Here is a 25,416-nt window from a genome sequence, read left to right on the forward strand (position 1 = left end):
AAATGTTGTATTTGTTGGGGTTTTTTTTCCCCAAACAACAGCAGTTACAGGAATATGTAATTTTGCTTTTGCCGTTGATAACTACACACACACACACACACACCCCCCAGGGCATTTAATATAAATGACACTGAAAGAGGAACAAATCTAGGTTTTATTTCCTTTTTAATTTTATATGGATTATCTCTGAGGTTTTGCATTTATTGTTATTATTGTTAGCATATATTTCTTTCCTTTCTCCAGCCTTTGTTCCCACGTTTGGACTCAGCGAGCACATTGCCTAGCTTTAAAAGATATTGATAATAGCTGCCGCTTCTTTAAAAGGCCCGAGACCTCTAAGTGCATGTGGGCATGTAAAAATTAAAGTTTGTAATATTAGCCTGGTGAAACATAAAAGGCCTGAATCTGCACACTTAATATAAATGATTTTAAAGTGCTCAGTAAAAGCTGAGCACTTACCAGCATTACATGGCAGAACTCAGTACCGGGATGCCTGGAGGCTGGGAAGCTATTTTAACATCGGGGAACCTTGCTGTGACCATTTTTATAAGCGAGCATCACAGACCATCGAACAGGTCTCAGTTCCAACATCGGTATTGCATATAGCCCATGGTGATTAGGTGCACTATTAATTGTGGGTGTGTAAATGATACACAGTGTAAATCGCCTCCACCACGGGTGCGGAGCGAGGGGCTTGGCAGCTCCTCAGAGGGTGTCTGATAGATTCCATCTTTCTGGTGGGGCTTCCCGGCCCGAAGAGCTGCCTGTCCCAATGCAGACGGTGGAGTCTGGATGTGGGGCGACAACGAGGGGTCCCGGTGGGGGGAGCCCGGCCGGCAGCGCGTCTCCCCTCGCTCAGCTCGCCGTTCAAAAGCCGGCGCTGGCACTGGTGGCCGGCCGAGCCCGCCACCGGGGGCAGCCAGCGAGGAGGCAGCCGGTGTGGACCACCGCCCCGGTGAGGACACCAGCCCCCCGGTGCGGACACCCCCCCACCGGCTGGGAGCCCCGCACCGCCACTGCCGTGGGGAGGGGGAGCCGTTTTCCCCCCGCGGGGCTCCCCCGGTCCCCGCCCTGCCCTGCCCTGCCCTGCCCGCCGCCCCGCCCCCCCCGCCCGGCCCCGCCGCTCGCCCCCGCCGCTCGCCCGGCCGGCGGCGCCCAGCGCGGCCCCACCGAGCCCAGCCCGGGCGGGGGCAGCAGCGGCCGCGTCCGGGGCGCGTCCCCGCCCGCCCCTCCGCCGCCTGCGGGTGCGCCCGGCGCGTCGCGGCGGGAGGGAGCGCTCGGCTCCGGCTGCGGCTGCGGCTCCGCCGGGGGCCGCGGGGAGCCCGCCCGCCCCGCCGCGGCGGGAGGATGCGTGCGTGGGGCTTGCGACCTGGGACCGCGCCGGTGCCTGGATCCCTCCTCCTCCTCCTCCTCCTCCTCCTCCTCCTCCTCGTCCCCTCCCTCCCGCTCCCCGCCTGGCAGCCAGGGGCTGGGGAAGTTGCGCTCACACGCGAGATGGCTTCGCAGCGGGGATCGCTTTGAGAACAAGGTCTCCCCCTCCCTCGCCTCCCCCGGTCGCCGTGGCCTCCGAACTGTAAGTGGCAGGAAGGAAGTAAAGTTGCAAACAACCTGCAGCGGCAGGAACTTTCTGAGCCGCCCCAGCTGCATGTGTTCAAGGTGCCTTTGATGTGTGTGCAGCAGCTTCTGGAAAGTGGAGTGCAGCTTTCCCACTCGTCAGCCCTCCCTCTCCCCCACCCTTCCCAACCTCCCCTCCCACCACCGCCACTTCAGCCCACACACGCAATTTGTTTGAGAAGGAGGAAAAAAAAAAAAAAAAAAAAAGTGATGAACAAGAAGTGGTGAATTACCCAAGCGACTTTCCTCAAAGAGCGAGCCAGCCGGGGAGCGGAGCTGCGGCGCGCAGCCCGCCCGGAGCGCAGCGCAGCGAAGCCGCCCGCAGGGACCCGCCGGGCACCCACCGGGGACCGTGGGGGCTGCCTGGCTGGCGGACTGTGAACGCGTCTCCGCAGCGAGATGCAAAAAGCCTTATCTGCTTGCGTTTAACTTGCGATGCCGGCTCCTCACTAGAATGCAAACCCTTGCACAGGATGAAAACAGGTTTGTTGCAAATTCTCCTGGAAATGTTTCGTTCCCCACCGCCGCCACCTTCCTGTTTGAGATGCCAGAGAAGATCTTAATGATGACAAGGTGGCAGATACCTCTGCTGCGTACCCTCCGCTGTTCTTTGGAGATGTTAAGGCAGAGATAAATCTTTTATGCAGCTGTCTTTTCATTTCTGTGGCAGTTGCTGCACAATCTGTACTTGATTGCAGTTAAAATATTCTTTTTAGGATCCGTTTCACGAAATGATGCAAAATAAACACAGATGGGAGAAGTGGGGGAGAGAGAGCTGTAATGAAGTAGTGATGGTGGATTGATCTTCCCTACTTCCCCCCCCCCCCCTTCCAATGCCCTCCCCCCAGATGTGAGCATTTTTGAACACAAAATGCTACATTTCTGTTTTAAAGTAGTAAGGATTTGGGGGGGGGGTCTTTGGCTGGGATTTTGGAGGGAGACCCCCATCAGCGGTGCTTGCCTTACTGCCTGACTTTCTCGAATGTCTGTGGCTACCAAGCCCATCAGCCTTTATCTTGCCTTCACCTGTTTTGAAGTATGTCTTGTTTCTTCCAACACCTTGTAGGTCATTCTTCCAGAATGCCAGAGGAAAGTTCACCAAAGCGGAGTCCTCAAAACATCCCGTACAAGGACCTGCCCCATATCATCAATGCTGATGGGCAGCATCTCTTCTGCAGGTATTGGAAGCCAGCAGCAACTCCCAGGTGAGTGCTTTCAAGCAAACGTCCTTTTTTTACTACCAGTAAATAAGACTGTTCATGTGATTACTATTTATAGCTTGAATGGCGTTACAGGGCTGTGTGCATGGAGTTTTACAGAGCCGCTAAGAGAGATTTCTGTCATCTGAGAGAGCCTCTACTGTAAAGGCTGCAATTCCCAAACCTTTACTCACTCAAGTCGGCCATACAGATATAAAACATGGAGTTACTGTCATTTCAGGCATGCTACCCAGGCGGTGCATCCAGGTGGCTGATGCCTATCAGCAAGAAACAACTATCTTCAGACTAATAGCACATGCAGCCAGGGAGGGGTGGGATACAGGCTGAGGGATGCGTACTCTTTCTGATTTTCTCAGTGTCAACAAATTAGACATCAGCGTCTGACTTCAGTTTCAGCAGTAGTAGCTGAAATCTCAGGACAACAGGCAGAATATGGTTTGACTGCATTGCTTTTTGACTGTTGGATTTTTTGTCTCAATTATTTATAGTTAGTGAATGATTTAGGGAGCTCTTTCACTGGCATCTGCAGTTTCAAAACTGCCCTCAGTAATAAACACAGACAAGGAAGCAGGCAGAGAAATTTCTCTAATGTTTTTGTCGTAATGTAAATAATCCCTTTTACTCTAATAGCTTTCTATGCTGATTGTGTGCTGATTATGATCTGCTATAGAAAGCTGTCTCTGTTCCTCCCATAGCTATGATCTTTCGTCGTCCACCCAGTATCTGCTGGCTTGGCATACGTTTATGCTACCGCTAGTTATATAGGTGGCTACTTCATAAGCATCTGGATATCTATAGTTTTCTTTTTCTGCAAGCCAACAGGAAAAGCTATGTTGATTTTATACAGCTAGAAAACAGTCACAGGAAAAAGTTGTTCAAGCTGTTGTAGGGAGTTAAACTTTTCCCTTGACCACCCAACATTACTCTGTGTCCAAATCAGCCTGCAGCTGTGCTGAGAGGTGGATACGGGTCCAAGTTAGCTGACCTTGTGTTTGATGCCCGCGGACTAAGGAGCAATGGGAATAACATGGAGGTGGGCAAGCACTGAAGTACACTGTCCCCAGAGGGGAGGACAGTGCAGCCACTCCGCTACAGCGCCATCACACTTGGTTGGGCTGTAGGACATGGCTCTTGGTTGAAGATCACCTGGTCCACAGGGTATTTTATAGTTACTTCTACTCACTGCCTTTCAGAAACAAGGAGGAAAGTTTTTGGCACTGATGCTTTATATAGTCTTTGCACCAACCTCAAGATTTCCTCTACAGGAAAAAAGCCCTATCAAAATAAGCTTCTCCTGTGAAACCGGGCTGTCTTGTATTATAATGCTAATTAATCATTAACTGCCCACAACATTCTTCACCCAGTTGTGGAACTGCTTTCTTTTTTTCATGTTTAATTTCTTAGCAAATTAGTAGTGAGTTGATGGGTCTTTGATCCAGAAATGAAAGGATGATAAAGAGCTGAGAGTTAAAACTTGGTGTCTCTAGGTAGTAATTAACTACCTTTGGGTAGTTAATTTTTTTGAGGGCTCTGTGCACCAAGCAGTTAATTGAGAGTGAGCTTGCCCTAGTTTTGTGACAACAAAAGTGGATGGGATCAGTGTTGCTCATTTACAAGTGGTTCCTAAGTGCATGTGTGTGTGTGTTTGCATGTTTGTGTATAAGGAGGGGGCGTACTGTTTATTAATAGCTCTTTTCACATTGTTATGTATGAGAGAGATGGCAAGTGACTGAATAACAAGTCAGTGCCTAGATCCTGCAGTCAAGAATGCTCTTGAAGTACTTTGATAGGCAAACCAAAAATACATACTCCCCCCCCTCCCACTTTTCATAAGTAACTCTGCTTTTTCTGCTTCATATGTAGAAGCTCAGCAACTTTAATCTAATTTTAAATGTTCAGCAAAAGTTATGTATATATATATATGTATGTATGTATAGGGAGAGAAAGAGAGGCACCTCAGGGGACTTCTGCAGGCCTGTTATAATTTACTCTGTTTCAAATGCTGAAGCCGATTCTTTCAATCTTCTAACTCAATTGTTGATTCAGGTTCAAATCTTAACGCTAATGAATGACACTATAACTGTCAAGCGGTGGGATCTTTCATTGATCCATTATGCGTATAATCCCAGCTAGAGCTATAGAAATACCTCTTCACTGCAGATGCCCAAAGGTTATCATTGACTTGTCTTCTATTAGAATAGAACTTATCATCCTTGATCCCTCCCCCAGGGAGGCGAGGGGGGAAAAATGGGATATGTGCCAAAGGAAAAATTAAAAAGTAGCCCTAGCCTGGGGTTGGAGAGCAGACAAAAGCAAGTGAGACTTTGAGAGTGGGGCCGACCGACACACAGCCCTGCTGAGCTGGTGCTCCTCTTTCATCTCAGACAGACTCACAAAGGTGGATGAAGGCTGTGGCAGGCTAATGTGCTCTAGTGTGTATTTTTTTTTTTTTAAAAAAAAACATTTGTCAGGAAGATGGAGAAATTTTGTGAGGCTCTTTTGCTTCGTGCTCGCACATATCCAGTCTCTGATCCTGTGTGGTGTTGATCTGGCTGATCAGCCCATACTGGTGCACATATGGAAGCTTTGTTGTAAGTGCCACCGAGGCCAAGGTTGTCCTGCAAGTGAAAGGCACCTATTGTGAGTTCCTCAGCAGGGTCTGCTTTGTTTCCAAGGGGGATTTAGGTGATTACTTCGCAGGAAGCTGACACACAAAGGCACTCAGATGTCATGATGATTAGATGGGGTAGATAGAGTAGGGAGTAATGGAACTAAGGAAGGAGGCTGACAGTATTTTCCACTTGTTTCTTGGGTGGGAAGTCACTCCCAACAGCAGAGCGGGGGATTGGGTGTCATCTTCTACTGCTGTCTGCTGGCAGCGGTGCAGGTGGGACTCCCTGGCCAGCAGCCCTGCAGGCTGCCCGACTTGTTGAGCCAGTTTCACCTTAAGATGTAATTAAGTGGTCTTGTTGAATGCAGCAGGGAAGAAAGAGCAGTATGTTCTGGTGTCGTTTTCATGTGTCGTGCCAACGCTAGAGTATGTGGAGCATGAAAACAGGTAACTCTTTAGCACCGAGTGCTCACTAGCGAGTGCAAAGCTTAAGATCTGGGCAAGGCAGGGCGTTTTCAGGACCGTGTAATGTTGTCTAAAGGAGGGGAATAGTTGGTACCAAAGCAGATTGATCTCGTGCCTGTAACGTGTCCCAGTAGCTGAGGAAATCCTATTTAATGGGAGAACAGCCTTTGTGTAAACAGAAACAGCGGCTCCATGCAAGGTTAAAACCTCTGCCACCACCCTGAGCCATCTGAGTCAAAACATGAGGTAATAGGAGGTGAGGAATTAAGAAACCACGCTCTGTTCCCAGCTCTCAGACAAAGCTGCTAAGAATAGAGGTGGGATGAGGAAGGGGAAGGAAAGTTGGGAGGAGAAGTCAAGGCATTTCCTTTGAGGCCCCTAAAGGGCCTGGAAAGGTTCAGAGATGACCTTCTTTTCCTCTGTGTTCTGTATCTCCATAGCCTTTTCTGGATGCTTCAGCTGGTCCTGTCACTGCCCAGATAAGCACCATTTGTTCTGAATGAGGCACTTCCAGCCCCTCTGCTTGACCTCACGTAAACCCTGTGAGATTTATTGACCCAGAGTAGTTTTTTCCAAGGTGCTAAGAGCCTGCAGGCACCATTGACTTCAGATGAAGTGATGCTCAGCTCTCTCCCTGTAGATCAGCCACTTTAGGTTGGACACTTGAAGCTTGAAACACTTGTAGTTAGAGGATGCGTTTGAAAATGTGGGTTCCAGACATCCTTGTATCTGAACTTCCTCATCTATCAAACAGAAATCATTATCTGGCTAATTAGCATGATGCTTGTGTATCTGTCCACGTAGCGGTCTCTGGGTCTACTTACTTAGATGACTGAAGTGCTCTGCCTGAGGAGACTGCCTAAAGCTGAGACACGTGTGGGTCACAGATATGTTCCTGATCAATTGTTAATGTACACTGACATGGGTTGGCTCAACTTCAGACATCATGACCGTGGTTTAAGTGAACAGAATTGCAATTGTCTGAGTAAACAGTGTCTTCGTAGGAGTTCTTTCAGTTCTACACCCAGCAAGTGTGATTAAAAAAGACAAAATTAAACAAACAAAAGTCACTCACTTTTTCTTCCTTGAAAAATGCCTGTCATTCATTCTGATTTGTTAGCAATGAAAGGCCAAGCAAATAAGGAGAAAATATATTTCTGTCTTCCCCAAGGACTTTGCAGAAGCGTGTGTGGTGCAGAAATACAAGCTGCCTTCTTACTTGAACTGGCCCTTAAACTGTGAATATTGCTTGCTGATTTTGGCACCTCATTACCAGCATTTCCATGGCATTTTCAGAAGAACAGCACAGCTCCCAGCATGAGCAGATGACAAAGTTGAATTTAACTTTCAGACCCTTCCAAAATGAATAAATAACTAAATAAACCAAAGTGGAGTCAAAGAAGAGGTAATCAAGTCGCTAATTATAATGTCTTTAATTATACTGTGTGGTGTTAGTCTCTAGAAATACTTCAAGGGATTTCTAACTTCGTGTCACTCTTGAGGAACACTTTTGTTCCTACAAAGGAGGTCGACTTCCAGTTAATGCTCAGGGGCCAAATGTGTACGGGGCAAAGTGGCTTGTGGCAGCAGTTTGTTGTTGGATGAATTCAGCTCCCTCTGTGTGTCTGATCACATTGTACATAGCGCAGAAGGGAAATAACAATTATCATGGTTGAATCAACATTCCAGGCTTTGCTTGTACTACTATTGCCTGAGTTTCTAAAGCCTTCCTTCCATTCATCAGCCATGGATGTGTTCCTTTAATCCCTATGTTGTCTGTGCTCCACGTGACTGTCTTATTCACTGTGACTCAGGGCATCCTTTTAGGATTTCTTATGCATTTCCAGAGGATGGGCAAATTAGCAAACAGCTTCATGTAAGAGGGACTCTGACAGACAGGAGAGCAGCTTTGGTTCTTCCTGTAGATGCTTCCAACACGCTTTCTCAGGGGGATAATTTTTTTCAGTCCCCACAAGAATGTTTGACAGAAGCAAACCTCCCTTTTATTCCACAGAACCCAAGGAAAGAAGCAAATAACAAAGGGAATAACAGTTGTATTAGTTAATTAAACTCTTTTGGTCATTGCCCTGTTAGGATCAACTTCTGAGCACAAGTGTCCGTCCAGCTTTGTGACACAGGTGTGTGGGAACAAGGTGGGAACAACGGGAGTTCCCTGTTGTGAATCTCAGAGCAGTGAAATTTCATCCTGGTTCTGAGACAGCAGCAACGGAAGCAAAATCTATGTTGGTTCTCAGTGTGCCACCTGACAAACTCTTGGAAACAGTGCTGTCCAACACGATGAACATCAGAGGTAGAAATAGGAGAAAAGAAGAAAATGGTCTTGAGATTGTGTTGAAAAACTCAACTTCTGCTCATGATTTTGCCAGAGACTGAAGGCTAAGGAAACCTTGCTTCTCTCTTGCAAATGGTTCATTTGCTTTTAATGAGATTTCAAGTGTGTTGATCAGTACCGGCTTTGTACCATGACCATGATGGATCCCCTAGCTGGTCACTCAGCAGTCAGAGCCCTGCCTGTCCCTCCAGGTCCCTTTATCCTGAGCAGACCCAGCACTGGCCCTCCTCTCAGACTCTGGTGCATAGGTTTTCTTCAGCCCATCAAACTGGGAGCACTCTAAACCAGTTATGTGCTGACAGTGACACAATAGTTGAAGTAGACAAACTCCTCAACCTTCCCAGGGTTCCAGATGTAGGAGTATTTTACTTGACTAGCACAATAAATGTCTAGGTTTAGACAAAATAATAAAACCAGCTGCACACTGTTCCTTGCCTCAATTTCTTCAACACTCTTGAACATCCCTTGGGAACTCACAGCAGCTCTTTTAGATCATTGTGAACACATCTACAAGAGTTGGCTGGTATAGTAGTTGTACTGGCTAGAAGAGGGTATTTTTTCTAGATGCTTTTTGCAGAGGGGTTGGCCTTTGTTTCCTTGCAAGTTCTCTTCAAGCTGCTGGGGCTTTGTGCTTTTCAGAGCCAGGGTGAACATCTGATCTTTTTGTTCTTCTAGGGAAATTGCATTGTTCTAAGAGCTGTCCCTGCAGACACATTTGGCTGAGCTGTCTTCCCTAGGTTCAGGCGTGCCATTGTCCTAATGTGCTTCCACTTGAATGGAAGCCATCAGCATTTTAAACCTTCCATTGTCCCATATCCAAGAGATGTGACACAACCCTGATAGCCAATGGCTGATTTGCCCAGGTATCCAAGGAGATAGTGTTGCGTCCTGCCCATAAGAGTCCTTAAGATATGCTTAGGCAGGTCCCTCACCTCATCACACCCCAGTTATATCCTTAACTATACCCATACATCGCTGCCCTGTACTCTGCCAGTATAGGCATTCTGACACCGTATCAGTACGGATTATTATCCTATAGGAAGGAAATCAATAGCACCAGGGTAGATAAAGTTTTCATTGTTAAAACTGTATCTCTCCTAGGGTTTCTTCCTGCAGACCAACAAAATTTCACTTATGTTAACTGGAAGAGAAGTACGGGTACAACAATCCCAAATACCAGCCTTGGGCAAGTCCCAACCATAAACATCTTCTGCAGCAACCAGACCTGGGGGAGTCACTGGCTGGTGGGGTCAGGGAGGCATCTCAAAGCTGACTAGACTCACTGTGCAGACAGTGGTACCCAGGTGTGGCCTTGGGGGCAGCAGGGAACAGCCAGTGGAAGCAGTCTCGGTGGCCAGAGCACCCCAGCCAGGTTTGCCTTCCTCCAACCACTCTCCTACGGGCTGTTCGCATCAGCTAGGTGTTTGCTTCTTCTAGACAGATGCCATGTGTTTGTGTCCAAAGGGATTCATTATTTTTGCAGTAGCATCCATGTAGCCATTCTCAATGTCCCAAGACCTTGAGTAACATCAGACTTCATGAGTGCTTCCAGTGGAATGACAGAAACTCCCCTCTGCTTGCTTCAGACACTTGCTTGCGAGCCAGAAGCTATCTTCATTTCTGTTTGGCAGGCGCTCGCTCGACGATGGGAACCTCTCAGTCCTCCTGTACCAAGTGATGGCAAAGGCAGCTTGTTAGACCTGGAAAATTTAGTGTCAGAAAACAGAATAAAGAAGTCAATGAGGAGCAGAGAGCAGGCAAAACACACGGTCAGGACAGTCATTAGGCAGTGACACAATGCCCAGCGATGTACGAAATCAGGCCCTTCATTCCTCTGTGGTTTTGTCTCCTCATCTAAAATTAGGTGTAACCATCCAGGCAAGTGACATAAATTGGGTCTGGAGTCCCTGTACGAAAGTTCCCAGAGAAAGTAGGTTGTTCCTTGAGGTTTTGGTGGTTGAAGAGTGCTTGATGTTTGAAGAGAATTTTTTTTAAAAATAATCTACTAAGTGATCCATTAGTTGTTCTCTGCTGTTCATCTACAAGTGAATTGTGTCAGCAGCCGTCCGTTAAAAGAGAAAAGAGAGAGGAGAAAAAAAAAAAGGAAACAAAATATTGACAACTGGGCTAAAGCCAAAACTTCAATGGTAATAGTGTAGTGATCGTTTGCTCCAGCATTGTGTACAGATGGGTGAGGAGAAAATGTACAAACTACTCCAGGTTTGGTAGGCAGGAAGTATTGCCGATCTTTTTCAGCCATCTATCTGACCTGTGATAAAAAGGGTTCGCTCTGTATGTTTTCTTTCTTTCTTCCTTGATTAAGCTGGAAGCTTGCAGAGTGGGGGAATAAAGCTTAAAAATTTGGCCTTTTTTAACAGCAGAAAGTTGGTTTAAATTGCTGTAGGTGTCAGCAGGTTAGCTAGTTCGCCAGCTGGCAAGATGAGCTTATTTTTATAGTTTTTCAACATCGTTTTTTACTTTTATTTTTCAAAACTATTTCAGTGAGGTTTCAAATTCAGCTGTCAAATTCCAGAAATCTGCAATGGCTTAATTTGCTGGGCTAAAGGCATGAGGAGTGATGAGGAAGCAGTAAGTAATTAAATTGCTGCAGAGATAACATCTAGCTGACTTAATGGTTAAGTTTTTTCTTCATTTCTTCAGTGTTGTCTGAGAGCTAGTCTACAATATTTGGAGTATTAAAAACTGTATTCTCAGCAGCATTCATAATCTCATTTTATTAAAAGGATTTTCAAGTGATTAGCATTCAGTCATCCTCTGGCCCTTGCAAGGAGCACCGAGCCTCTCAACCCAGATTGTCCTGTAAATGCACAGATCATCTCTCTGATATTAGTAGTTGCTCACAAGTTCATTAGCACAGAAAACTTAAAAAATTGGGCTTTTTCTTTGCAGGTTCACTGTGGCCCCGTGCATGTAGCGCAGAGCTGGAGCTCAGGTGTCACCCACGGTGACATTTTGACTCTGCTGTTAAACTCCCACTGGCAGCTGTAGGGTCAGGTTTTGCCACACGCTGTGTGTCCGTCCTTGCCTCTGGCACGCTGTGTTGCCACTGGCAAGGCTCTTTACCTCTTGTGCTTCAGTTTACGTGGCAGTGGGAGGAAGGTTTGAGCCTTGCTTGGGACGGGGCAATGGACCAGAGGACCTCTTGAGGTCCCATTCATCTCTGCGTTGCATGACTCTACAGCAAGCCTAGCTGCACCCTGTGTAAAGCATTTTGGGTTTTGTGAATGAGGAGTGTTGTACAAAAGCCAGCTGTTGTTATTATTTATGCTGTCTATTTACTGGTCACATTTCTCAGGGCTGGGGAATGGAAAAAAAAAATCAATCAGCAGATTCACTTTGTTTATATTTAATTTCACTTCCAGCGTTTGGGGAATGTTGATTTATTAAACACTCTTCTTTCCTCTAAAACCCCTGGTTTTACATAATTGGTGGAAACATTGTCTCATTCTTACACATAGGTGTACATTTCTCTTTTGAAACGCCATTTCAGAATTCTATCAAAGCTTTGCTTCCTGCTGTGTGCATTGCATTGCTTTAGGAGAGATGGCTGGATCCCTCAGCACAGCTAAATGTAGTAGCGACGCTTGTTTACATTGTGCGAAGCCCAGGGCACACTCAGACATGCCCTGCTCGAGCTGTGCCGGCAGTTAGCACATCTCCACTGCCCCGTCCGCCCCGCCAGCTCCCGGGCATCCCGCAGAGCACGGGCGCTCCAGTGCTCCGGAGCCCCATCCCAACCTCACAGCTGCAGAGCTGGGGTCTCTCCGGCTCCCCGTGTCCCACGCGGTGCCTGCAGTGGTTCAGCCCTCACCTGGGAGCTCGGTGTCTCCAGTGCCATCGGCGGCCCCAGTGTTGCACTGTATCTCTAGAGCTGATGGAGCTCTTCCCGTTCCCGTTGCAGGCTGTGACAGATGCACCCCTCATGTGATCCAACAAATGGTGTCTTGTAAGTTGGCAGAAGAGAAACTCAGGAGGAAAGGCAAAACATCTACCCTGCTGCTAGCTCAGATATCAGCTCTGACTCTTGCTGGCAATCGGAGGAGTTGGAGCTGGCCTGGCAGTGGCGGGGTTAATAACTGTGGTATTGAAAATATTTGTTCTTGATATTGCTGAGGCTTTTTAAAAATGGTCAGAAATATGTGGTACTTCTCAGTTTCTGGTGAAGTGCTCCACATGAAACACAGCATTCCTGCAGCAGAATAACAGCTTGTGGTTTAAATAAATGTTGTTATTTCTGCTCTGCTGTAGGTGTACATGTATGTTTTGGTTCAGTGACTGCCAGATACTGTAAATGAGTATTGATTTCCTTTTCTATTTTAAGCTTTTCTGCAGAAAAGGCATCCCACATGCCTTTAGCTTTCTTTGCTGTACCCAAAGTGATTGCAGCCAAGGCTTTATCTAACTAAATACTCTTTTATTTTATTGTTACCACTCATCCTTATTTTAGTAGTTGCACCCCAAGCTGGTCAGGTCCCCATTCACCATTTGGAGTTTAAAGCTATTACATCTAACCCTTTTCGAGAGCAAATCAAGACAGTGTTTAAAACTCATGGCAAGTAGATCCTTATTTTCATTGGCGTGGCAGCCCTCGCTGCCATAGGTGAAGCTGCCTTAGTGTTAGAAGTGAAAGAACATTTTAGGAAGCCAGTCTGCCTGGCTGAAGTCTTTGGAGAGCCAGGTTAGCTCAGTGTGGCCAAGAAATAACACAAACCTGGATCTGGCAGCTGTAGGCTGGAGTCTCTATCCATTTGTTAACTTTCAAGTCACCCGTAGGTAAACCATTGCACCTCAGCCACACTTCAAATTTTATTTTGGTACGAAATGTGAATAAACATTTCAGCCTTTGAAGCACATGTTGCAGCAATCACTGTCTTAGCAGGATTCCTGCGTCTCACGTTTAACTGCTTACATGCAGCCGTCTCTCCTACCTCAGGTCTATGGCAAACGTGGAATAGTAAATTAATTGGAACATGCTCAAAGCCTTGGCAAACACTTTGCCTGCGACATTACTGATTTCCCAGAGGAATAGCTGCTGTTATTGATTTTGACAGAGCCTGTAAAGCCTCTCACTGCAAAGATTCCTCTCATAGCTGGGCAGGGCTGAAGTGCAGCTCTGGGATGTGCCAAGATAGGATTATTCATTGGAAATTAATGTGCTTAATCTCAAAGTATGTTAAAATATACATAAGTGCTTTATGATTAAGAAATCAATCTTTGAGTTTGCATCTCTAAGTTTATGGGATAATTCCACCCTGGCTTTTGGAAAATCACATAGAGAAAGATCGGCTTTTTGGAGACTCATGTTATCTGCAACATCTGACCTTTTTATGAGTTCGTCAGTTTGTTAAAGATAGCCAATTAAGATCTCTGCCAACACAGAGGACTGCAGACAAAATTCTGTCAGAAAGGTAAAAGTTAGGATGGGTAATTGACTTGGTGCAGGAGGTAATCAAGGGTTCCATGTAATGGGTGGAACTGTCTGGTTACAAACCATACTATCAGGTTTAAGTATTTCAGGGAATTTAAGTTTTATGTTTTGCTTTAAACCATTGCCGTACAATTGGGAATTGTGCAGTCAGTGCTTTATTAAAAAGTAATAATATACTATCTTGAGTTCACAGAACAGGTAAAGTGGCATCCCCTTTCTTGCCCCTTACTTACTCACAGCACTCTTCCAAGCTAGTGAAGATTTGCCCACGTAAGCCCAAAATGCCTGATCAAAGTACTTCAGCTGTGCAGTTTTTATTGCAAGGAATGGCCTGGAAACACGCTGACCCCCTTGTGCCAGATGTGTGCTTTCCAGCTTCTTCCCTGCGCAGGTGCTAGGGAGATGAGCTGAGTTCTTCCTTTAATAACTTTTTCGATATTGCTTGTCAGGAGTTGTCTGTACCATCCACTCCCTGAAATAATAGCTTGAGACTGGAGGTGATTAGAGCCATGGCTAGAGTTTGAAATACGGACAATCCCATGTTTAAGAACCACTGATTTTGTGGGGAGACTATGAAGAACCACTGGTGAGCCCAGGTTCAGACCACTAGTGATGTCTAGCTCCTGCATGGAAAATACCTTGTGAAAAAAGTGAAGTCAGAACGAGTCTGCAGACTTGTCTTAGAGGACTTCAAGATGCAATGCTTAACATTTAGATGTTGTATCCTCTGCACCACTTTATGATTTGTCTCAAACTGTAAGCACTTCTTAGCAAACACTTGAAAATAAGCAAGCATGTTACCAAGGACTTGAAAGTCACCAAGTACTTGTGTGGACCTAACCAGAGGGTTGGCTTTACTCAGTAATTTCCATCATTTGAAGCTCAACTAGAACTCCTCACCTCGAAACAAGGATACTGCTAATTCCATCTTCTGTGCTATGCAAAAGGTGAGATTAAATGGTTAAAGTGGGGCTAGGCTGCCATGTAGGGAGCGTTCTTGCATGGCTTGAGCTGATACTTTAATCAAACACATCTTGTTCCTTTCTAGGAAGCCTGCTTAGTCTTTTAGGGTTGAGTTGGGTTTGTCAGGCTATGAACTTTTAGCACCAATAAGTCGTGACTCCTGTCACTGGAACAGGTACCAGTGTTCTGAATATGCTGAGACTGCAAGTGAATTCAGTAAGAAGGAACTGGTTTTGCACAGCTGCTTTGGAACAGAGACATACCTTTATATTTTAAAAACCCTTGTTCAGTGAACAGATTTAGTCCTGAACTAGTGAGTAACGTGGATTTTAAGCAATAGTGACTGTGCAGAAGAGAACTTCTGGCCCTTTAATAGCAGCTTTCTCATGCTTTGAAAGGACAGTCCATCTAATTACGCAAGCCTTTCTTTTTCCAAGGCTTTGACTCACCAGGCAGTGCCTGCATTTTGATTTCAAGAAGAAACTGCTACATGACTGGCTAAATGGTAATTTTTGTCCCTTTGGAAATCATTAGAGGTTGCAAGTCCGTGAAAGAAGAGGGGAAGGTCTGCAAAAACTGTTCTTGCTCTTATTCCCCGTTTGTTGGTTCTCCATTGAGGATCGTGGTCCTGCAGCCATCTTCCATCTGTGGCCGCTTTGCTTCCAAGTGCAAATTATTTTTTAATAAAATTAACAAGAAGTATCTGATTTTTCCTGCTTTCCAAGGGGATCTATGCCAGAAACTGCTTTGAATATTCTTCCTCCACGCCTTAAAGCTAATCTAAAAATTTTGGGTGTGATTTCAGATCGACTTGAATTTTGCAGCTGATGTAGTCTATTTAAATAATGCTTGGCACAGTTTTCTTAGAAAGACACTGACTGCTTTGTGCATTCATCCTTGTAGCTCCCCTTGGGAGACACGACCTCCATTTTATCTCTCTTGTAGCCCTTGTACCGAGGAAGGGCTGAAGCAGAGCAAAGATCAGGACAGGGATGTCCAGTTCCAGCCTTACTGCCAGCTGGGTGGGGGGGCAGTTCTGCCTGGGCTCCCCCCAAGTCCCCTCGTGTGTGGCAGTGCCCACACCTTGCCTCTTTGAAAAACAGAAGTCATAATTCTTCTTCCGAGGACTGCTGCGCGCTGTCGAAGGGCAGCTGCAAGAGGAAGGCGCAGCTCCAAACCCTGAGCCTCCCCCGGCTGCAGAGCGCTCCTCTGCCTCGCACACCCAGAGCAGCAGTCAGTGCTGCTGAGGAACATCCCATCTCTGGTGTCAAAGTGGAGGAGTGTCTCCCCGAGGCAGCCCGTGTAACCCTAGAATTCCCTCCTCCTTAGTTTTATTCACAAAAAGGTTAGGAAAATCCAGCCCATGAATTTTAAGCTACACGCCATGCATTTCACCTGTGATCTCAGCCTTCTGTGCCCTAAAATATTACTTCGAAGCTTCCTTGAAACAAAACACAGCTGGTCTCAAACGTTAACTTTGCAGAGATTTGTCCAGAGCTATGCGGTTGCCAGGTTCCAATAATTCCTTCCCTCCCACCCCCACCTGAATTTTCCTTCATCTGTTTTCCCTGTGTTAGACCACTCGTGAGTTATTCTCGGGGAGGGCGAGGGCCTGCTTTTAGGAGAGCTACAATAAATCAGCGTAACCTCTTTCTCCACACAGTTTTGTGCTGGCTCTAGCTAGATCCTGTTGAACCTTTTGTTTTGAAATATATCTGTACTACCTGGTTCTGTCTCTGCCCTGTTGATTTATGGTGTCTTCACTTTCTGGTGTTGTTGGATACCTTACCCCTGTTACTCCTCCTGCAGGTCATGGCACTTCTCAGATGTCCTCCTAACTGCTGATGAAGGGCTGTGATTTTGAAATGTATGATGACACCAGGCTTGCAGACGTTGCAAGAGTTGCTCGTGGAAGCAAGCACAGACTTTAAGCCTAATCTCTAAGTCTCTAGGTTGTTAGACTGTAGGATGCTGCTTAAATGAACAGCAGCCCCTTTGGACAGGCTTGAATGGGAACTTCTGAGCCTGGGTAAATGGGGAAGGGAAGTAGGAAGCAGAGTTTGGTGGAGAGGGTTTTTTTTTTTAATTGCCAGTTTAGGATCTGGACTTGAATGAAGCTACTGATTCTCCTAGACTAGAACAAACCACATCAAACACAAATGTACAGAATCCTCGATCCCCACAAGCTCTCTGAAATCAAGCAGAAATTTTGTAGTGCATGTGTGGTGTATGGTCCTTTGACATATTCTGTGGTGCTTAAAGGTTTTCCACAGGTTAAACTACTACATTCTTGAACTACTTATTACCTCAGTCTATCTGGAAGAAGTGAATTCCTCCAGATTTGGATCTGTGTGAGATATCCATGCTGATGCTACATGGTCTATAGTATTGAGAGAAGGTTAACAGAGAGACTCAACTCTAGGCTGTTGCCATTCTGACTTGCTTTTTCTCCTGAGTTGGGAAAAATAGCTATAGAACTGCTAATTTAACACAATGTTGTTCAGCTTCAGTGGTAGCTGAAAAAAGAGGTGGCTACCCTGATTATGAACCTGCATGGCAAAGCTATGGGCCAGTAGAGCAGAGGCTAGGAATGCATTTCTCAAAAAAACTGAGCAAGAGAGCAGGCAAAGCTTGCAAGAGCAAGCTCTTGTGTGTCATGCCACCTTGAAATGTGGCTTAGAACTGGGAGCAAAGTCACTGCCTCTTGCACCTTCAGAGGGACAAAACTCTGCATGTTTCTTAGAGGCAGAAGGATGATGCGAAGGGACACACCTGACTCCACCATAAATATCCCTGTCTAACTGGAGTCACCAGGCTGAACTCTTGGCTAACTGCATAGGTCACGAGCATGCACAACGTGAGACAAATTGCCAATACTATTTTTAATCTCTGCCCATGGCCCAAGTCTAGTCAGGGTTGCTTCAGGACACAAATCACTTCAGGGGAAAAAAAAGTGCAAAAGCTGACTGAAAAAGCAGGTAGAGAGACATCTCTCTTCCAAAGTTCAGGTCTTGCACCCAAAGCAAGAGGCTCAAGAACCCTCCAGAGAAAAGGGCACCAGTAGTGGACAAAATAATTCATTCTTCATTACGTGTTCTTGGAAATGATTAGCTGGAAATTTAAAAAAAGAAATAAATCTTTAACCAAATACTAAGAGTAGAAAATTGGAATGACAGTCAAAGCTCAACAAAATTAGAAGCTGCTTAATGCATAATCTTATTATGTGAAAAAAAACTAATCTTCATAATCAGCGAGGACCACTAACCCAGCAAACACAGGAAGGCATACCTGTAATTGGCTTTCCATTATAATATACTTTGGAAGGAAAATATGCATACACGACATTAAGTTAAAAGGGTCTGTGAGCAACTCTCCAGTCGCTTGTCCACAAATACAAATGCCACCAGTGAAATGTTTTTGATAAATAAAGGTTAGTTGTTCACTGTGGTTCTAAGACTCAGGCTGATGCCAGCTACAAAGGAGCTGATATATCAGGTCAAACAACACACCAAAATGTAATACTTAATTTCCATAAGCCAGTCATTTTCCTGGCAGCCTAGCTAACTCAGAGCTTTCCTGACAGTTAGTTTTTAAAAATTACTTCAGGAATTTAGTGTCAAGTAGTCAGAACTGCTCAAGTCAGATGTTGTTAGAGCTGATCTGGTTCTGGTAACAACATACGTAATACCAAATGAAAAGCATAGTTGCCTTATGTAGAGTAACATGGTATTAGCTGAAGTTGCAAGATGTTGATTTAGGAAATCACTTCTGCATGTGATTAAATCAGTACTTATTCAGGACATCATTTATAAATCCTTTTTTAACTTTCATCTTGTACTTTGTAAGTCCTACTGACTTTCATGAGTTGAAGAAAGGTTCCTGGGTTTAAGCAAGTACTTAAATATTGTTCCAAAGAGGGATGCTTTTGAATGGGGCGGAAAAGATTGCATTTTTCATATATGCAGTCACAGGAATCCTGTCTTCAGTTCTTTGGTTTAGTCCCAGTGTTTTGGTTTATTTTCTGGTAATAAAAGAACATGCACAAGGTCCCACAGAAGTGGGTCTGTCCCCAGAGGACACAAGATGTTAAAATCATACCATCCTGCTCCCAGCCTTCTTCATCTAGTTCAGTTTCAACATGATTTTTGTTGAAAATAAAGCAGCAACATGAATCTTCTGCCCAGCAGCACCCAAGTCCTGGGTTGGGTTTCTGACCTGCCAGATTTTGTAGCACAACAGCTTTCAGAGTGTTGTTTCAAGGCATGTTTTTTCTGATGACAGAGCCCTGGTTTAAGAGGACTCATGCATTTGCGTAAGCCTGGTGCTGCAGTTTGTTTTCCCTACAATTATTCTCCTGCAATTGATTGTGGAGTTGCATCTCTGAACCTTTGACCTGGCATGGCGGAGGAGGCGGAGGTGGCAATATGTGCCAAGCAAGAACGTGAGAACCTCTAAAGCTGGTTCTGCTCTTGTACCTACAGCTGAATTCCTGCCCTGCGAAGCTGCTCCCTACACAAGAAAGGATATATTAGAAGTTACAGTGAGAAATAAGCTAAAGCTTAGATCAACGGGTGACCTCTCCAAAGAGGCAGGACAAAGACAGTGTGTTCATATTTTGTGCACAGGGACTCTGCATTGCAGCCTGGCCTCTACCGCTCCCAGCCTCCCTGATTCAGGAAAGGACGTTTGCACGTGCCTTGTGCCAACGCTGCGTGTGGCATCGCTGCGTCTTGCTTACGTAGCAAGCTGCAGCACAGGAGGGACTAATACCTGCGTGTCCAGCACAGTCACGGGTGACCAGCACAGTGGAGAAGTGGGAGCAGGGACTGGTGGCTGGTACATACCATCACCTCCCAATGGAAGATGAGTAAACACAGCCGGTAGTTGATTTGAGCAGTAAAGGCAAATACTATCCTGCCCTCTTGTAATAAATAACTGCATCTGTTTGCCAAGCTGTGCAGTACCAGGAGGCAGAAACCTGCAGTGGGGAAGGAGGAGAAGGTGGTGAAAGCTATGGGAAGGGTAGGGATCTGTGAAAACTGTTGCTTTTGCAAACAGCAGTCAATAAACTGGTTTCCTTTAATAGCCGTAATTGTTGCTGCACTGGTTAGGTGGGAGCAAGCACGTGGATGCCTACTCATGCTCAGCTCACACCCTGGCTTTGTGTGGAGACACACCTGCCGAGTGTGGGGAGGCAAAATGGTGCTGTTGTGTGATTAGGTGCTTTTTTTGTGCAGGTGCCAAAGCACTGCTGTTGTGAGGTGTTCAGCGATTACAGTCGCACCAGCCAAAGCCAGCTGAGGCATCCAGAGATACCATCAGGTTTCCCTGTCTGTGGTTGCAGACCTGCTAGCACAGGTTCAGGCATGGGTCAGCCTCCACCAGAAAACATTGCAGGCTCTGCCCTGTTTTCTGCTCGAGATGTGCGAGTTTCCAAGGGCTGGAGGTGAAGAAATATCTCCCCAGCATCAATTTGATACATGGGCAATACACAAACCTTGTTTAAACAGAATTTCCACTGGGGTCGCACACAGAGGCACTGCAGTCCTGCAAAATCTTGATGCCTGCAGGGTTTCTGTATTAATTTTAAATTACTCTGTTGAAAGCAAGTCTCTGATATTCTGTTATTCCAGCCATTGCGGTAGGAAAGAGCAGGCTGCGATTGAGAGTAGGGGTGTCTGCAAAAATGTTTACATACAGAAAAGAACTGCTGTCAGTCAATCTAATCACACAATGTATTTTCATGCCAGCTTGCTAGTGAAAATATGTTGAACCATGTATTTGTTCCACTGCCTTCAGGTATTATTTGCCAAATCTAAACTGGTTTTGTAATGGAAAATGGGAGGTTAGGTGAAAGAGCCAAATCCTTCAATCCTTGCTCAGATGATACTCATACTAATTTCAATTTTTCAAGCGGTTGTGTTTAATGCATGGCCCCTGTGCTTAGGCCTGCAAGCCGGAGCTGCAGAGCTGTGTAGATGTGACCTAGTTTTTAGTCACCAGAGCTACTCTCACTTTTTATTGAACGACAAAATGAGCTGCTTCTGTTTCAACATAACAAATCGGAAATTTTACTTGTTTATGACTACTGATACGACAAAACTTTCCAAAGTATCTAAGCGTTGTCGACATCTACTGCCATTAGGGCTCTTAAGGCACAAACAGTCTCAGGAATTTCATTCAGTATTTTGCAGACAAATAATAACCCAGGTCTCTTCCCCATGATATCCAAAGGCTCAGTTCTGCAATGCCAGGCAATTGTGCTCGATGAGAGGAGAGGTTGCAGGAACACCTTGCCTCTCTGAAGCATTCAGGTTTTTTCTTTTCTCACCGGTTTCACAGAAGATGAGGGGTCTGAGCATCTAGCAGGATGCTGTCAGGCAAAGTCATGGTGCTGCATCAGTGTGAATGAAAGTAAAACTAGGTCTTTGCTGTTGGGGGGATGCAATACTGGCATAATTCTGCTGGCAGGGATCTCTTTGCCAGCTTCCCATTCGTTTTCAATCACTTGATGCATTTCAGTGCATACATTCAGATAACATTGCTCTGAGAAACGAAGGGCTGTATTCAGTCAGCCAAGTCGCACCTTCATCTCTGTGCCTAGTCAGCAGAAAAAAATATAGGTCCTCTAAAGAGTAGCCGAGGGCTTAAGTAAGACACTGAGCAGGGAAGCTGTGAAGGGCCAGGTAACAGGAGTTGTACAGCAGAGAGACAGCCTGGCTGGGTCTGTTGGATATCAAGATGATGGGTACACAGGAATTTTCTCTCCCATTTCCTTAAGTTTCTGCATCGGTGTCCTGTGCGTGCAGTGCCACTGCTTGCTGTACCGCGGTGTCCAGAGCCTGCGGGTTAACAGCCTGGCTTTGCTTCAGCCCCTGCCCTCCTGCTGCATTTCTGAATGCTCGGGGATCTGCCAGCCCCAGCTCACAGCCTAGGGGACTGTAATGTCTCTTTAGGTGACCCAGGACCAGGGCTGAGGTACCAGACCAGTACTTGTAGGTGGAGGCAGAAGCATTTGAATGGTGCCTCCAGTTACCAGGGGCATGTATAAAATAATGACTTGCTCTTCCAGCACTGGCCACAGTGTCTCTGCTGGGCTGCCAGTGTCCAGGAGAGGTAGGACATGTAAAGCCATGATGCCTCTGCTGCAGAAAGTTCCTATTCTCTGCTGTGGAATGAGCAGTGTCTCTGTTTCTTCAGCATTTAGAGCTCCAATAATAGACCCGGCACTCTGAAAATCAGACTGTCAGACAAGTGCTTTGATAACCTGACAAATCTATTGACCGGAGAAGATGACAAACGAAGAAATGACTGCGCCACACTGATGGTTTTGAAACCTTCAGTCATACTAAAGAACATTTGTAAGGCACAGCAAGTTACATATGCTACGTGACCGAACTTCACCCTTGGTAATTAGTATTAGAAGACACCAGAGCATCTTTGCATTGCTGCATTTGTGTCTGTAGTATGGTCTGTAAAATCCTTCTGGTTTCGATAGATGCTTTTTCAAGTTGCGTAGCTTGAGCAAATACTTTGAAGCAGGTGCTAATCAAAGAGCTAAAGCAGGAGTTTCTACATCATCCAACATCTTTTTTTAAGTTTAAATGTATTAAGATCAAAGCAGTTTATTACAGTGAATACGCTGTCTAAAAAAGCACTCGAAACCTCAATCAAAACAAAGTTCAGGAATTCACTGGCTGTAAACAGATGTCGTTATTTTGTTGTCAGTTCATTTAATATTTCACTGTTAATGTACTGGAAATATCTAACATGTAGCCTTCAAACTGTTTTGAGGTTGCTGATGTTGCAATGACAGATGGTACTTTTACACAAACAAGTTATGTTTATGTTGCTGAAGCTGGATTTTGAATAGTCACCTGTTGAATTCAGCAAAACTTCTGTAATTTAATTTCTACTTCTGGTATAGTTCTGGTCCAATTCTACACAAATTTTGCCCAGTAAAAACGCTGGGAAGGTGCATTCAACTTCAGTCACTCTCACTTGATGCCATTCCAGTGAAAGTAAAGTATCACTGGTAAAACTGGAGTCTTCAAAGAGATGTATTTGTGTGTCCATTGTGTGTTCTTCAAAAACAAGTGTCTATTAGACTGGGGTTTTTTATGATCCCTGTCTGTAGTCATATGGTGGCTATGTAAAAGTCACTTTAAACACCAAAGTAAAGCAACAGTTTTGGGGCCAAAACTGGAATGATAAAATTACCAGAATCGGGGTCAAAAGGTAAAATTCTAAACTCCAACCAAAGTTCTGGACTCTGCTTCTGACCTATTCTTTAACTTAAATTTCATCTTGAAGAGTGCTGTGTAACATCAGACACTGTTACAAGTTACAAAGTTAAGGATGGTGTTTGTGTTTGAAACCATGGAGAAATACCAATCCCAAAAGGAATCAATGGTGACACTTAACGCTGTAGGAGCAGTGTAGATGCCTCAAGCCCAAGGTAGAGTTACCCAGCGCAAGGATTGATGCTGCAGCCCATCTCTATCTGCAGCTTGCAGCAGACCGTGGTGGCAGACAAATGGGACAGAGCAGTGCCTGTCCCATGAGCATTCCATGTGATCTGTCCTACTACTACCTGGTGAAGACCAGGCTGATGGTGGGGCAGGATGGCGACCATGTCCCCTCCGACCAAACCCACCTCAGCCGTTATATACCTGCCTTCTATTTGCTGATGTCTGAAATGCTGTTGCTAAATTGTATCTGCTGGTTTTACTTGCAGCTCTGAAGCCTTTGTGGGTTGATTGCCAGGTTAATGATTTATACCTTAATGCTCCATTTAGGGCCCTGGTGTTTATCGCTCACGGCGCTGGGGAACACTGCGGCCGCTATGATGACTTGGCCCAGAGGCTGACAGGACTCAACTTGTTTGTTTTTGCCCACGACCATGGTGAGTAGCCTGAAACGGTGCTTGCTTTACAGCAGCTCAGGACTTTACTGAAGTAAATGCCTGTAAAGCTACTCAGCATTGAGAGAAGAGATAAAATGTTTACACCTCAGCATAAATGAGAAAGGGATCATCTGTTGCTTTGTAACGATCTGCATATTGAATCTGTAAGAAGCTGTCCCTGTTTACCTTGAGTTTTCGTCAGCCTTGTCCTTGACGTTAGTGCTAGTGCTATTTTAACCACCCTGTAACAGATTATTTGTCTTTCACCTATCGTGGGGCATGGGGAGGTGTTTTCCACTGTGGAAGTGGGACTGGGATGCATTTCTGCTGGATTCATGGTCGACGTCCTAAATGATCCCAGAGGAGAGGCTGAAATGACAGTATAGCTTTCATGTACTGATATGACTAGACAGCTACACCCCTGGGACATTGAGGAGCGTGGAGACATCACAGACCTTTGGACACATCTCCACAGTCCAGCAGAGACACCAGAGCTGGCTGTACACACCTCAGCTCTGCTGAGAAAGCAGCTTGAGTGCGTTAAAGGCCGTGATAACACAGCAGCACAGCCTCAGCCCTCAGCCAGCAGGTCTGGGCAGTGCCGTGCCATGTAGACTTACTGTTCCAGCCTCTTCTGCCCTGAAGACCTCTGCTCTGTGCTCCATCCTGTGACATAGCTAAGCTGGGTATCACCAGATCGCCTGCAGCACATGAACTGGGACCTCCCAATAATTTATTTGAACCATCTGTCCTGGCTCTTTGGTAGCCTCCTGTCACACCTGACTCTTGCAATTTCATGACTTCTTTTCCTTGTGCTTGGAAGTCTTTGCTTTGTTTTTATCGGATTGCTGCCTCCCTGCAAGAGTCACTCTAGATATCAGTAAAATGAATCAATGGGATTAATGATGGCAGTGGACAAAAGGGAAGGCCAGATTCTGAGCTGACAGATTGAAAGGGGATGAATCTCAGTGTAAATCCGATCTCCTTCTGGCAGATCGTTCACTGACACTCAAAAGTATACTGCAACACATTGGAAAGTATACTGCAATTTACTTGGCTGAAGCTGAGACTTCAAACCTGCCCCTAGATCTCCCCAAAGACAGGACTGCTTAATTTGAGCTTGACGATCCTGAACACGTGAGGCATTGCACCATTTAGTCTGCAAGGGCAAAGGCAAAACCTTACTGAACCCAGGTAACCAGGGCTTCCCCTCATTCTTGCTCTCATGGTTCCCTTTCAATCACAGCACTGCCCTTGATATGCAAAACCAAACCCTATATTTTCGCTGGAAAAGAGAATACCTAGTCCTCAGGACAGCTTGCAAGGAAAATAAATAAAAGCCATGTAATTCTTCTGGACAACTGCTCACATGCCATATTCAGGGCTGACTTTACAAAGCCAGTTGACCCGTGCAGGAGCATCACTGCTGACCACATGAGTCTCTTTCTTTCTGTATAGGCACAATATTTCTACGTGTTGGTTCATTCATTCCGATATACTTCCTTCTGAGCTGGATGGAGGCTAGCAGGGATTTGCAGTAATCCCAGGAGAAAGTATCTCCATTCCTCTCTCTTTATCTGTATGGCATGAAGATCATGAGAAAGGTGATGGAACAGGCCACGTGCTGTCCACTCTGCAGCTGCTGTTAGTAGACCACAGACAATATACACAAAAAGTTCCTGAACTCCAGGACACACAAGCGTTTGGTTCAGAGCTTCCGTGGGCCTGTGAGAGATTGATTGCTCACTGTGCATGCTTAATGTTGTGCCTTAGTTCCTCATTCCCTTAAAACTTGATAAAGGTTTTAAGAAGTAGAGTTAAAATAACAATATTTGA

The 25,416-nt window shown here is 45.6% G+C and overlaps 1 protein-coding gene and 1 long non-coding RNA gene across 6 annotated transcripts in view; both read left to right on the top strand.

Annotated features, from left to right (window-relative positions):
• The window catches only part of MGLL (monoglyceride lipase), a 107,443-nt gene that overhangs the window by 39,747 nt on the left and 42,280 nt on the right, over positions 1 to 25,416 (top strand). For 3 of the 5 annotated variants that reach the window (XM_055709314.1, XM_055709313.1, XM_055709315.1), the window contains exons 3-4: positions 2,681 to 2,819; positions 23,474 to 23,580. In XM_055709314.1, the coding sequence (XP_055565289.1) occupies positions 2,681 to 2,819; positions 23,474 to 23,580 (246 nt within the window). Of the gene's footprint in view, positions 1 to 1,204; positions 1,574 to 1,594; positions 2,098 to 2,680; positions 2,820 to 23,473; positions 23,581 to 25,416 lie in introns of those variants that run through there. The other 2 variants (XM_055709316.1, XM_027805639.2) reach the window with 2 other exon arrangements.
• On the top strand, positions 5,337 to 8,688 carry LOC129735997 (uncharacterized). Its single transcript, XR_008732056.1, has 2 exons — positions 5,337 to 7,315; positions 8,005 to 8,688. It is a non-coding gene; the product is annotated as an uncharacterized LOC129735997 (long non-coding RNA).

This window comes from Falco cherrug, chromosome 4, assembly GCF_023634085.1.
Source record: "Falco cherrug isolate bFalChe1 chromosome 4, bFalChe1.pri, whole genome shotgun sequence".
Lineage (NCBI taxonomy): Eukaryota > Metazoa > Chordata > Aves > Falconiformes > Falconidae > Falco > Falco cherrug.